General features: G+C 38.8%; 1 protein-coding gene across 2 annotated transcripts in view; it reads right to left on the minus strand.

Annotated features, from left to right (window-relative positions):
• Window positions 1-15,942, minus strand: part of CERS6 (ceramide synthase 6) — an 88,473-nt gene that overhangs the window by 36,978 nt on the left and 35,553 nt on the right. For both annotated transcript variants that reach the window (XM_079311822.1, XM_079311823.1), the window contains exon 4: window positions 5,723-5,780. In XM_079311822.1, the coding sequence (XP_079167948.1) occupies window positions 5,723-5,780 (58 nt within the window). The remainder of the gene's footprint in view (window positions 1-5,722; window positions 5,781-15,942) is intronic.

Genomic DNA, 15,942 nt, shown 5'->3' on the forward strand with positions numbered 1-15,942 from the left:
AGTTTGCAAGGAATTCTTTCCTGATCAGTTCTGAGTCAGTGCCCACAATAACATTTCCTTCTCTAAAGCAAAAAAAGAAAGCCAAAATAATTTCCCAAAATGTCTAAATCTACATAATTCCTCTCCTGCTGAGAAAGTGCAAAGACACATGCCTTTTGTTGTTTCCATTTGTCATCTGCTGGTGGATCTATTCTGACATAACCAGCAGTTCTCTGCAATTCATCTATTCAAACAACTAGCAATAAGACTGACTGGTAGGGATGGGAACAGGGGAACGATCATAAATTGCACATTATTTTGTTTCATAAATTGCAAATTTGTATTAAGTTTTAGTACAAAGCCATAAATAGTAAATTTTTCCCACTGCAAAAAACCTAAAGTATCTGGGCAAGAGGAAAATTTTCTCTTCCTCATCTGCCTCAGCCTACAATTCCTGGGGACAGGACAAAAATCTCTGTTGAAACTCCATAAATTGCCTGTGAGATAACAGCAGTTAAAGAATAGAAGCAAAACTCTGTATTAGATTCAAGTTTACAGCACTATTTTCCCATGCTAACCTGGCGTTGTTCAATAGCCAGTAGCAAGATCATCAATAGGCAGAAGTGAGAAAGCTCTAAAAAGTGTGACAGGGTAACATTGGAAGGGAATATAACAGGAAAAAACCCCAAAAGGTCATTGATAATGTATTTATTTATTACCAAGATTTTTTTTCTCTACTACTTAAAGATAAAATGAAACAGCTTACTGGCTTTGAAGCACTTACGGTATAAAAATACATATTGTTCTACAGGTTTTACTCATTTAATTGGAAATATGATAAGACCCTGAAAAAATTTCAGTCTTTCTCAAAGTCGGGCATCCATGAAAATGAATACTGTGCAGAGGGCAAAATTAGCAAGCAGTCCAGAGGGGCCATGAGGAGTGGCAGCCCCACGTTCGCTGCCCGCACAGCAGCGCAATGCGCCCGCAGCAGAGATGCTGCGTGTGGCTCAGCACCAGCTGAACGCGCCTAACTGATGATTACATAGCATTTACTTACTGCTCTGATGTTATTAAATACCCCCAGCTGGATTCAAAACAGATAAAGTGAAATTCAATTCTAGATGTATTTTTTAAATTAGTGTGTTGCTTTTCTTTCCCATGATTATGCAAAATTTGTCCCTGCTGTCTGCACTTCAAAGTCCTGTTATCATCAGTGTCCTGTTACTGAATTAGGATACCATTGATATTGTCCTTTTTCTTTCAAAAACCTTCAGATTCCTTTCAGCCACAAATAAATTCTGCCAGCTTGCTTAGTTTTGTCATCTTTTGCCTGATCCAGTTATTATCTTAATTTCCAGCATCTTATATGGTGAATTACTTCCTATGCTGACTTGCTTTCTCTTACAAAGCCTCATTGTCCAAAATGCATTCATTTTCCAAAATGCATTCATTTTCCTTGTTGATGTACACCAAGGTGCTGCAGTCATTTAAAACTAAGTTTCTACAGTAGCTTTGATCTTTCCCACAGCATGACTCATGATTTATATCTCAAGCATCCAAAACACTCTTATAATCTCTCCTAAATGCCCTCAACAATTTTTATGCCCTTTTGAAGGTATATCTAAAACAAATTCTTTTTCCATGAGATGGCATCTAACTATGGTCTTCCTGGAAACCTTTTCCACTTGTGATGTTTATTTAAAAATGTAATGGCATTTCCCCTTTCTCACAATAGCATTCTTCAAAAGATGCTGGAGCACGAGTATTCTTTCTTGGTCACTCAGTGAGTTAGAAATTGTTTTATTTATCACCTAATGTTCAGCCCTGCTTTCATGGAAAGGAAAAGGACTATAATTTGATTTTAACATCCAAAATTATTTTAGCTTAAAAATTTTCAGCACTTACAGAAACTCAGCAATTGGTTTTACAAGTAAAAAATAAAAAAGGTAATAAAATCCTCCAGAGAATCCAAATCAATTTTAAAGCAAGCATAATCTGCCAAAGGCAAGCTTCACTTCCTCCCTTAGTGGCCTACGTATCACATTATCCCTCTGTTAATAGCGCAGTAAAATATCAAATATCAGCATTGTGTTAAAAGGGCTCCACAGTGGCCTCTGGCATTCTTCATTTAAATGAGAATATTTATCCAGCATTGGGCAAATAAGCTCAGTGAACAAAAGGAATTACAAGGCTTCAGTAACAGATAATATAACAACCTTTCGGGAAGAACATGGGAAGGAAACGTCACAACAGATGCAGACTACAGCAGAAAAAGTGTTCAATATAATGCCTGCTTCAACTGATTCAAGAACAAAGGAGACATTAAGGGCTCTGGAGGTAAACCCTCTGCTTCCCAGCTTTTGCCATGATGTTGTTGTCTCGAGTCAGTTCTGATTTAAACCAAGGTGGTAGGAATTTTCCAGATTCAGGCTTTTGTACCTCAGTGTTACAACCAGAAAAAAATTAGTCTGCTTTAAAGAGTCTTTATTCTATGAATCAGACTATGAGACATAATCCCAACAGTAGTATGAAATTTTCCAAGATGCTGCATTTCTCGTATTGTTCTGCTCCACAAAATATCCAGCAGCATTCATTTCATGAAAAAGTAGATGAAGCAGGTATGGCAAGAGAAGATGGAAACAATAAATTAAATACTGACTAGTCTCATGCAGGTCATTTTTTTCTGCTCCAAATGATGTAACATGCAATGGGTTCCACAAATAGCTTTCCAATAGCTGAGGAACTTTTATGCCAAAATCAAGTCTGTCCTACTGTTACAAAAACTGAAAACCGTCAAGAGCACTGGACATTTTGAATACAGTGGGTTAATTTTATGAAGTGGCCACGCATAACAATCATTATTTTCTTCATCTAAGGTTAACAATCTCAATAATAGGTGAGCTGTAATACAGAAACCATGTCAATCACCAGCCAGCACTTTACTGACAAGTCCTCTTTTTTCTATTTCAAATTATGGTGGTCTGACCTTAGGCTCAAAAATTCTGGAGTACAAGCAATCTGAAATGGCATTCACAAATTCTACACGACTCTCTCTGGGCTGTGACATGTGCATGTATCACTGCTGCTATTTTATCCCAAAAAGAGGCAAAGAACAAGTCAACTCAGCCAACCAGCAGAATGCAACATTCTCCCAAAAATGCATGAAGCCAGTTTCTCTCCATGTGCACACAGAAACCGTGGGCTACTAACAGAATATCTCCTGCTGCCACACAGAAACTCACTGGCTCAGGGGTTAGTGCACACATGAGGATAAGCACTTCATTTTTCTCATTTGAAACATCAAGAAAGAGGAACTTTCATAATAGAGGAAGTGGAGCTCTACCTGTGGGGATTTTCCCTTCATACTACCCTGCCATTTTCCATTTGCCTTCCATACATTTATGTCCCTTGAGTAGGCTTTTGGAGTCAAATTTACACTTCAACGTGGCTTTCCCTGCTCTTTTGCAAGCTACATGTACCACTAGAAATTGTAACTACCCACCAGTAGACAGTTCTCAGCTCTTCAGTAGCTGATGACTCATTCTGAAGGACACTCAATCAGCTGCATACATACAGAAGCTTGTTGCACCCAGCATTTTTTAAATATAGCCACAGCATACTCATATCATCTGCCTTTCTTCAACACTAAATTTGAAAAATAGCAAGATTTGTTTATCCAGGCAGACGTTTCTTTTCCCAGTAGAATACCCACATGCAACCTCAGGTTTCCAAGTCTGAGTATATACTTCAGAAGACTTGCAGAAAATTAATCCTCTTCTGTGAGTTTGTAATTCTCATGGGCAATTAACAGAAGGAAATTAAATGTAAAAGGCTAAATATGTCACCTGGAAGCTTTGCTTCCATATGCTTGCAAAGATTTTTCATTTTATAGCATTATACAGGCACTGCTTAGCACTAAGGATGAACAAGCAAGAAACTAGCCAATCCTAAACTCTTTGCTCTGTTTCTTTATCACCAAAGATAATGATATTTTTTCCATTTAATTGGAGCACAGTCAGACCATTAACTCTTAATGAGCAAAGCCACCATTTATTTAACTACAAATATTACTGAGGAAAACAAAAACATCTCATTCCTATGTTAATGATAAGCAAAGCAGTCAGTTTAATGACACTGGAACTTAATGTCTTGTTGATGTCACTAGTGATGTGGTGCTCTGCAAAGAAGTGTTTTGCAGACATGCAAATTAAACAAATGGTTGATCTGAAAAATCTCAGTTTAATTCAGAAAGGGAAGAATTTGCATATACATGACCAAGTGGAAATATAATTGGTTACTTATCTTTTATGCTTCAAATATTAGTGATTTAAAAAGACACAAAGAATGCTGTAGTGAATGCTGGCTTTGGTACTTCGGTGTCAAAACATCTCATTTAGAAGTCTGAAAACTAAGATGGGATGGTCACACCTAGCATTTGCCATTTTACCAAGAATGAAGGCAATGAGGATTAGATGGAAAGGTGAATGCTTCACACTAAATGATTTTGTGGGCCACCCACTCACTCTGCAGTCACAAATAATTTAAACCCGCTCTAGGAAACAGTGAAGACTGGAGCTGGCAGCAGGTAACAAGTGGACAACTTCAACTCTTAGCCTACAATTACACTGATTCTCTCTTCTCATAAAGTATCAGAAATGACACAGGTGACTTCAAACCCTGATTATGACGACCTATTTAATCCCCTCAGTGCATTAGCAATCACACTGCAGGGCATGTTCTGAAACACACAGTGCTATGGGATCGAGTGATCATACACAATGTTAATGGATGAAGTACACATAAAATGTAAGAGTTCAAGGAGGCAGAGGGAGAATGTAATTGCATGCTGCTCTGGCCCACACTCCCCTGAGGCTGACTACAGCTAAACAGCTGAGAATAGCTCTGATGTGCCCTCCCTACACATCATTATTCCTGCTCACACCAAGCTGCCTTGCACCTGGGACAGCCTCAAGAACTACAGACATAAAAAAGATAAGTTCAACCTCTTTTACTTACAAAGCACCAGAGACATTCAGGATACATTTTCTTGTGTCAAATTTTTGACCAGAGCTAAGATTATGTGAACACACTGAGTGCACACATTCCCCTAATTTCACCTCCTAAAATTACAGGAATATGGCCCGACTTCCACACAAGCTATGAGAACTAGTCACACTGCAAAAACAGTTTTCACCACAAATCCAAATTACTCTCTATTGCAGGGTTAACAGACCTGTGTCAAAGTACTTAGAAGCTTTCAATACCTTTTCTTTTTAAATCACCTGAAACACAGCACTGATGGGAAATTCCACAGAAATTTTCTTCCACAGTGAATTCGACAAAGAATAGGCAAAGAAACGTTTGCTTTCTTTTTCTAAAACACTTATGCATTTTGTTTGTCAGTAAAAAGTAACCTCTGTCAGAAGCATTTAAACAAGGATGATGGTGAAATTGAGATTAACACTTCGGTAAGCCTGACTACCAGCATAATGCTTATAATGAAAAAGAATCAAGTGAACTGGGCATGTTGCGATGCCTTTTTTCCTTTAAAACCCCATTAAATATTGGTAAGAACTTATATTCCTTAGCAATGCTAGTAGCAAAGCACTTCATGAATGCAAATTAAATTTTAATTTTCACTCCTCATGAACATAGACTTTATGCCTAGGCTTTATATTATACCTGCACAAGACTTCAAGTCTGTGATACGTTATGAAAGCATAATAATATAAGTGCCTACCTTTTTCAGGAACCGTACTCCATAGGTAAATATATAAAGGTAAAATGTAAATCTCCACCTGCAAAAGGTACAAGAGATTAACTCTAGGATACCAGATTTACATATTTTACAATTCAACACATGATTTCTTATTTCACCAACAAGCCACCTCACCCTGGTTACATTAACAGAAGTTGAAACAAAATTTTGATCTAGTTTTCTACAACTTTTGTTATCAAGCATTGTGCTCATTTGCCAGCTTTTTCTGGCCTCTCATTAGCTCTCTGAAAATACTTGTTAATTTTATCTAAACAGGGAGAAAAATCCTCACATGTTTTCAGGAATAATTAAGTTTTTAAAAGTTTAATGAAAACTAGCAGGACAGTGGAGCAGAGAGGACAATTTATCCATCTATTGCAGGAAAATTTCTCTTATTAGACACCAGGAAAAAGATAATAAGAAATTTTATTAAGACTTCAACAGATGACTTTGGGAGTACTGCATGTCAAATAGACTCTTTAGTAAAGAAAGCATTATTCACAATGAGCTGGAAATTCACTTGGCAGATTCCAGCACTTCACACTTGGTTCATACATCCCTTGAAAAAAATTATCTACATTTTCCCAAATGCACTCAGAATAATTGCTGAGCTTCTGGATTTTCTTTTCAGATAGAGGTAAACTGGAAGCTAAGAATAGGATGTCATGGAAAATAAGAGAAACCACCAGGAGATTTAATACAAAACCATTCTCTCCTCTATCTTTCTTAGTCTTCAAGAAAAGAAGACAGACACAGTAACTCACTTATGAAAGATGTACTGGAAGTCTAAGGAAATAAAATCATAATGTTGTGCAGTATAAATTCTTTGGGGAATTCCTGTTGGGTATTTTTTTCCCCAAGGGTTGGACTGATTACACACACATGCTTAATATAAACACCAGAGAAGTAATATTCATAACATTTATAGCAGGATGAGATTTAGCTACCTTAGTGTGAAGCAATGCTGCAACGTGAATCATCTTCAATGACATATTTTACAGCACTTACAACTTTCTCTCCACTGGCAAAACTATTAGCTTCCAGTTAATTGGCAGTGGAGTGCTTTCAAACATTACTGGAATGGTTACAAAATGGAAAATGTTCCTACGTAAAACAAGGTTAATCCAAACCTTTCTCTTCAAAGCTACTTTTACAAGTATTTAGAAAGACAGTTGTGTCATACATAAATAACCCTCTGACAATTTGAGGAGAGTGCAAGAACATCAGTGAGATTTGAAGTGTGATACTTCACCTGAACAGAAACTCTGTTTTTCACTTTGCACAAAGTGCCCTGCGTGAAAGAACTTAGGTAGCTTAAATCCAGCAAACCTGGATGACAGCACTTGAAGCCAAGTGTTCTGAAAGACCTCATCTGTTGGCTTGCAATAAGATTTATGAGGTTCACTTTGGCCCTCCACTAAAAGACTTCCAAACTGAACCAAGCTTGCACCTGGTGCGCTCAAACTCTGAGTAAGGGAGATCAAAAGGTTTGCATATGGATCTTCTGGCAAATTCTTCAGGTTGTGCTGCTGCTTACCAGCCCAGTGCTTCAAACATGAATGTGACACACTGCAGCAAAAAAAAATCAAGCTAAAAAGTGACTCTTTCACATGAGAAAAATAAATTCTTTTCTAATGTAGTTTTAAAAGGAATGCTGTAGAGTCCCACAAAGGTGCAGCAGCAGATCTGACTGCTCTTGTCCTACATTTGAATGCACTCCCAATACAGAGCACAGTCAGTTTTTTAACCTCTCAAGCCTTTTAACTTTGAGCTGCTAATGAAATTTTAAAGATGCTTCAGCACAATACAGAACATCTAAAAAGATGGAAAAGTTGGAGAGCCTCCACCAACTAACCTGATATACCCCACGGTATGCTCAATTCAGCAAAAACTATTTAAGTGCCCACTTGAGCAAGCACTTCACTGATTTCATGCATATGTCCTGTCAGGTTCCCTTAATCGTACCAATGAAATTTTGTCTTTCAAATTCTCCTCTGAATTTTTGCTCTGAAATGTGAAATTAAACTTCAGTTAACAAAAAAAAAAAAAAAAAAAAAAAATTTGATCAAGCAGTGTTCAAGCAAAGCATGCCCCACTCGGTACTTTTTGCAGAGCTCACCACGTGGGGTTCACTCTCTGTCAGGAAGATGCCATCCTCCCCCCAGATCTGCTATCCAGCTGAGTGAACTCAGCATGGATACTCTCCTAGGAAAAATGGATACTTCTCCCTAGGGCAAGGATGAAGAGGCATAAGGCTTCTACTCCTGCAGTTTTCCCTTTTTTCCACTTCTTTTGCAGGAAGACTGAGTGGCCAGGCTGTGAACACTGGCACTCCTGCAGAACTATGCAGAATGCACCTTGCAGTGCACAGCTTATGGTTCTGATGTCAAACCAGGGTCTGCTGCTCAGCAATGGTGTGCAAGGATCCAAAGCTATCCAACTGCTGACAACAAAACATCAAACATAGTAAATGCAAAATCTTAAAAACACAAAAGCCATTATGCTTCCAGAATTGTAGCTGTTATTTACAGAGATACCTTTGCCATTGGCTTGCTATAGTCAGGGTCACAAACAGCAATGTAAGAATGCCACACTTCAAAACAGTTAATATTAAAAAAACCTCATCGTATTTAGCAACTAGTCATAGGCTCATCACATTGTCTGCCAGTTGAAGAAACTGGCTCTCTGGCTCTGAAAATTATTTGCAAATAAACGGCAGATGTCTGAAGTTTTCAATGGAAATACACTTCAGTAAAATGTCAGATTTGCTGTTCTCCATCATCCACTGCTCAACTTCGGCAGTGGCTGACACACCTCTGGGCTCAGGCTTTGGGCTGAAAGTCAAACTGAGCCTCATGCAAACAGCACAGCTGCAGGTCTTGGTTCTGGAGATGAGAAGCCTTGAACTACCATGGCACAGCTTCTTCTCCATTTTAATCCCCAGTCTGAATGGGGATTAAAAACATGTAGCTACACAAACATGTAGCGGGCTATGGAATCATTAGCTGGGACTGAAAACTACTTTTAGCTGCAATTGTTTCCTTTGGCTGTGAAAAGTTCATTCACTGTGAGAGTCCTCAAAGAAGCATTTCTGAGGTTGAGTTTAAACTGTATTCAATGTTTATTTCTTTTAAATGGGAAGGATCACTAAATTTCACACATGTTCATTGTGACTTAAAGCAGTCTATGTTGTATCCTCAAATTGCATTTTTCTGCTCTCCCAAAGACAGTACAACAGCCTTCAACTTTCTGATTCACTCAAGAAGACTTAATCCAATTAATGGTGCTTCTGACATAGCCAGAGGTATACATTCCTTCTAGATGACTACCTCTAAAGACAAATATTTATAGAGGATGATCCTAAAAAACAATGGACTCTGAAATTCTAGATCAATTTATTAGTATTTGTGACATTGTCTACTGATCTATTACACTCCAACTTTAAGTTAAAACCAAAACTAAACACAAGAAAGAGCAACCCTTTTCCCCTAAACCAGCAAAAAGTTCCCCTAAATATACTATTTTTAGGCAATAAATCATGTAAAAATGCAAGACAGAGCACTGAAAAACAATGCCTAATCCATCCAATAAATAGCAGCTCATACAGTACACTCCACTAAATCTCTACTTATCTTCAATCCTGGTACCTAGTCTCATATAAGGCTGCATGTATGTCTGTATGGTTGAAGGAAGCAGCTCCAGTGTTCCAACTTTCTGCCTCCCCAGATTTCTATAATGATAATTTGCTGCACTTTCACAAAGCCTGACAGGTGTAAGCAGATATAAAAAATGTTAATTAAAAATAATATACAAGTAAATAAATAAATGAATGAATAAAATCTTCTTGCCTCTTTTGGCATGGTATTGCTGTTAAGTCAGTCTGGACCATGCAAATGGTAAACAGTTCCTGCACTATGGTTAAGCAGATGTTATATGAGGAAGAAGGCAGTTATGCACAACTCAGTGAGATGTGCAAAACAGCAGGTATGATAAATTGAGAACACCATATTGCTTTCCTCTTCAATCTTCTGGATTAAGACCTGACTGTCATCTGATTTTTCTCTTGGTTGCAGTTTGAATCAGTTATTTAATATTTAGTATTACAGTGCCACTTGAGACCAGTCCTGTCCTAAATCCGTATGCTCAAAATGCAGCTCTGCAAGTCTTAAGAGCAAAATTTAGTAGTGCAGAAAAGAGGAAGGAAAACATGGTACTAAATTTTGAAGTGATGCAGTTTTATAAATAATAAAGTGTGTTTATATAATTAAGCCAGAAGATATGCATAATACAAAAGGTGTTTGGGTAACTCATTCTAGGTTACAGTTTCTGTTTAATGGTTATGCAACTGTTTTCTTCTGAGGGCTACATAAAATAAAGTACTGATAAGACCTCAGAGATCTATGATCATTGCCAAACCCTACCCTACAAAGAGATCTGGAAAAGCTCATGGGAAGCACACACAGAGAAACCACATGCACCATCTCTTGTGGTCTGATCAGCAGAACCGTTTTCCCATCAATGATGTTCAATGCAAACAGCTGATGAGTCTTGGAGAGAGAAACCAAGTCAAAAGCCTTCCTCACATGGACCTCTGCTCTCCATTCTCACTAATGATCTCACAAGCCACCTGCTTTCAGACACAACAGCTGTTACTGTCCCACTCTTTTACAGTTCTAGAGGAATGAAAACTTGAATCTTCCAGACTGCATTTAAAGTTTACCTAGCAATGTTGTCCTAGCCATGACAGCCGATATATTTGTACACATAAGGCACCTTTGTGACAGGTAACTTTGTTAGACCAACTTGCATTACCTGGTTTCTTTTGTTCCTATGCTGAACGCTACTATCCTGTGGCACTATGTGTGCCCCAGGGTGTTTTTTAGCCTTCTAAAGCAGAAGCTGAACCCTTAGGAGTATTCTTTGTGAGGCAGGCTAGGTGTCAGTGTGGTTTCCCCATTTCCCTGAGGAAGCTGCCTGGCTGTGCTTCGATCCACGCAGCACACACCAAGCTTGTGCACAGCAACCACTCACCCTCTGATTACATGGGCAGAGATCAGTCTGCCAGGGAGGGCAAAAACTGTGCAACAACATTAATACAAGGGAGAAGAGAGAAGTAAGGATTTGCAGTGTATAAAATAAAATTCACGAATTGCTGTGTATAAAATAACATCTTACTGCCACTTAACTCTTCAGTGTTACAAGCCACTTGTCTCCAGTGTTTGCCAACTTCATTTAAAGCTGAGGCTGACTGAAGACAGCAGTTTGTCTCTTCCACAATAAACTAGACAATTTGAGGTGCACAGAACACAAGGAAGCAGTAGCTACTGCTGTCTTTTCAGTTTTCTTCCAGTTGTCCTAAATGTTACATTGTAACCATAATTTTGGATTTATGTTCACATTAACTAGAACTTAGGGAGGAATTATTTAATTTCCATAATATAAGACAATGGTGAGCACATGCCCACAAGAGAATGGAAACTTAGTTAATTATAACCTTGCTTAATGTACAATGATAATGTTAAGTGATGGTGTCTTTGTAGGATGAGCACATGAGTTAATTTAAATTTATTAATTGTGTTAAAAACTGTGTCACAGAAGACAGTAAGGGCAGGGAATTCAGAGTTTTAAGTAATCCAATTTGAGGGAAGAGGGAATTTCATAAGATGCAAAATAATAAGTGCTTAAAGCACTAAAGTCTAAAAATACAGTGAGAACATTATGAGTACATGGCACGGAGATCTTTGCCTATCTGCTCCAGCAGCATAGTAGGGAAAGAGGGCTGGCAACTCCTGATACAACCAACGTAGTAATTTCCCCCTAATATCATGTTTGGGCAGCAAGAAGTCCTGAGGCCAAACTTAAAATAAAAAAATGGTAATCACAGACCAGATTCATATGTGGGTATGGCAGACAGTACGAGAGGAATCATGGGGGAAACTGCCAGCCTTGCCCAATACTGGGGGTCTGCTTCATATGAGCCCTGAGCTAACTGGAGCCTTTTGTGCAGCATACTATGGAGTTGCAAGAAATCCACCTCCATCTTCCCCTTCTCCAGATGATTCAACTTTTTAATGCAGCAGGATTGGAGAGCAACAAGAGCAGACCCAGACCCAGTATTTTTCTATTCCAAATTAAAAAATGATAGAAAGAATGAGATAAAGAGTATAAACAGAGCCACAAGTGCAGCTGTTTGGTAGAAAAGCATCCATTCACTCAGCCTATGTTAATCTAAGCCCTTGTGTTAGAGCTGGCAGGAGGAAGGGATCCACTCAGAGCACCACATGGCACAACATGCACTGCTCCACCACACCATGTGCTCCCACCCTCTGATATCAGGAGCAGCCAGGTGGCTGAAGCTGCTTCCCCCACTTCTCTCCTCCATCACATCCAAACCTGAGCTTTCACCATGGATACAAGTACTGCCCATGCTTCCCTGGTTTCCATTCTGTTACTTATCTGCATACACACCCTCCACAACAAACAGAACTCCAGCAAGCTTATGACCCACAACGGGAAAAATCTGAGTGATGAGGACCCTATGTTTGCATGCAGGGTAACCTTTAACCCAGAGAATATGGTGGGTTACCCTACAAAACAGCTGTACAGCCAGCTGTCTGGCAGGCAAATCAGAGGCCAAGGAAGCAGAGCTCAGGGAGGTAGCCTTTTCTGCTTACTGGATCTACAATGGTAGTCTGTGCTGCTGAATTACAGCTTGAGCCAGCCTGTGCAATATGCCTAACACAGATGTTCCAAGAGGCAAAGCTGAAGGCATAAACCCACAGCAAACCACGCTGTAGCAGCTGGGCTTGATTGCCCAGAGTCTGTGCTGGAAATGTGAGTGCTGGGCAAGCTGTGTGTTGGAGAGGAGGTACATGGAAGATGTTTACTATTGATTTATAAAAGAACAAGTGTTACAGAAGAATTAAAATTTCTGTGTTCTCACAACTTTAAAATTTGGACAATTTGCCAACTTATTTGTGTGGCCAGGAACTCAAGCTACAAGTTACTATCCATTATGTTACTCAAGGCAACCAGTACTGTCTTACTCTCTCTTGGAGAAGGGAGGCCATCAGTGAACCAGTGCTGAATGACATCATACAAAACCATGTATTTACACAAAATAAAAGGTTCCATCAATGCTTTTCTGCACTGACTTCACACTGACTCTAAGCCACTTCATGGCTTAGAGAGTAGCAGACAAAGGAATCAGTAACATGCAGAACCATTGAGTGCTACTCTTGTGGAGTAACATTTCACCCTGATGTAAAACAGACCAGGATTTCTGTCTTGTTTTTACACAGTCAAACATGACTCCAGGCCTTTTTTGCATTGCTCCAATTTCCCTGACATGAGTCTCAGTATAAATGTCTCATGCACTTTTACCTTCTATAGAGGCCTTGCATTCAAGCACATGTCTTCAGTGATCTTACTAGACATAATTCTCTTAAGAGAGTCATAGGTCCTTGAATGTATAAGCTTGGGAGCCTAAATGCAACTCCTATAATACTATAGCAAAATGGCAGTATTTTACATACTTACTGTAGATAACAATTGCCAGATCATCTTTGTTACTCTGCACTTTGGTTACTGCTTGTTAGCAATTAAGAGTCTCCTTTCTCAACTCCCCTACCACCTGAAGCTATAATAAACACCTCTTGCACTCAGCAAAGTCACACTTCCCTGTTCTGGAACAATTTCACAGACTCCAACTCCCTTCACATTTCACTGAACACCTAATGTCCTCCATCCACAAGCTGCCTCACAAATCTGACTCTGCCAACACTTGAGCTCCCACCCCCTACTTGCCCTTCATATCAGAATCCATTTATCAACACAATATAAAATATCTGATTGCCCAAGTAACAGCAATTCCTCTTCCATGGAAAACAGCAAAGGAAAACAAGGGAGATAGTGTAATCCTGTGGCCACTGAAGAGTAACTATCATACTTGCCACAGAGAATGCAGTGACTTCACAGACCCATCCCCCCTTCACTTTTCTGGTCATGAGCACTCGCTAGTCCTTCATTCCATGTAGTACTGGAGTAGTTGACAAATCAGAATTAAATGGACCCAAAGTCCCATCTCCCACGTTTTTTTTCCTCTCAGAAGCATGTTAGAAGCTGGTTTATGAGAGCCTGATGTTATTTAAAATTCAGAGCAAAAAAGCCTATTTATTTTCTGGTGCTTTACAGCTCAACACAAAGCACAGACTGATTAATTCTTTCATGCATTTTGTTAAGATTTGTATCAGCACCGTTCAGAATTTCAACAGCCAAACAGCTGTCTTCATTTCTTACCCTTGTACAGTTATTTTCCCAGTACAACTTTGTAGGAGAGAATTACTCTGCTAGTTGAGAAAAACAGTATGCCCAAGAAGTTGCAAACAGCCCATAAAATTTTCACACAAATGCAGCTAACAAGCAAAAAAACCCACCAGTTTGTATTTCTCTATATCTGTGCACATACATGTGTGCACACACACATATACAGTCACAGATAGAGAAAATCTTCCTCCAAAGCAACATGCATAAACAAAATTTCAACTCCTTAGGAAAAACAATGTCTAGCTAAGATATGAGACAGAGGCTCTCTGCTACATCAAAACTAAAGACACCCTACTTACAGACACTTTAGTATGCAAGCTTCTTCCAGAGAATAAAGAGGGGGAAAAATAGATCTTTGGCTCTTCAGTCAGTACATTTCCATGTTTTCACATGCAGAATGTTGCATAAACTCAAAACATCTCTCTTGGCCATATGTTTCTTCCAGCCACTCCTTAGAAACTTTATAAATGTATCTAATAAATAGCTTGCTTTAGTGCAGATAGCTGTAGGACAGACAAGTCATCAGCCTGATGACATTCCAAAATCCCAGGCTAGCAACTTATGGCATCACAGGTTCTTTCCCTTCGCTCTGGACAAGGGGGGAGCACAGAATGCTAAGTCTTTCTATACTAAGTCTTTGAGAAAAACCAGACATGCCTACACACTAGTAGTATGAGCTGAAACAACACATTGAAACTGGGAAGACACTGGAAGTGGTTTGGGAATCACTACTGCATTGGCTGGCACATCAAACATTAACAAAGACATTCTTGGATCCTGTATTCTGTCTGGCAATAAGCAAAGTAATATTCCTGATGTTAGGCTGTGCCATAGGGACAGAGAGAAAAGAATAAAAAAACCCCAACAGAAATACATGGAAGTAGAAAAGCCCATTTTTACACTCAGTTGACCACTTTGTTTGCTCCTTTATGCATCTTGGATCTTTCAAATTGAAGAAAGGAGCGCAAATTGTGTAAATTCACAAAACTGAAAAGCTACAGACAGATTATTCCCTATGCAGCTAATATAGCCGGCCAAGTGCCTGAGCTCTGCAATTTGAGGACATAACAGGTGCACACTTTTCCTAGTGACTACAAACTGTGACTAACTCCAGGTTTCATGCCAGAATCACCAAATCCTTGGGGTAAGGACTGACTCTCTAGTAACATAATACTCAGTGCTGCATTTATTACCTTCTGATTGGATCATTAATCACCACCTGGTGATTATATACATTAATTACCACCTAGTGAAATTATCTATTTCATATTTCATATAAATACTTATCACCATAACATCTGAAAGCTTAAGAAGGTATGTAATATCAGTGATGCCTCACCACTAGGGTCTCTATGGCTCCAATAGTCAAATTTTATCTTCTCTTTCAGACTGACAGACATAACTCTATGGTATGAATATTGGTTAAGGTTCCTGAAAAAGTAATTTATTTTCACTACAATGCTGTGACACAAACAGTATCTATAAACAGGAGATTTTATTACTGCCTTTTTCTTCATAAAACCATCATTTGCCCATGGCCTGAATATCTGACCAAGACTGGCAGCAAAGGAATTATTCCATTTCGGAAAAAAACAACAAAACCAACAAACCCCCCCCTCCACAAAAAAAACCAAATGAACAAACAAACTAAAAAAAAACAACAAACAAACAAAAATCAAAACAACAAGAACAAACAAAACACCAAACAAACAAAAAACCAAAATCCCAAATTACAAAACCAAACCAAACAAACAAACAAACCCACAAAACAACAAAAAATACACAAAACCAAAACAAAACTCAAAAAACCCCAAGCAACTCCTCCCCCCTCCAGAAGCAGTATAGATTTTGGAATTTCTCTGCAGTCTGTTTATGAC

This window comes from Erithacus rubecula (genome assembly GCF_903797595.1).
Source record: "Erithacus rubecula genome assembly, chromosome: 8".
NCBI lineage: Eukaryota > Metazoa > Chordata > Aves > Passeriformes > Muscicapidae > Erithacus > Erithacus rubecula.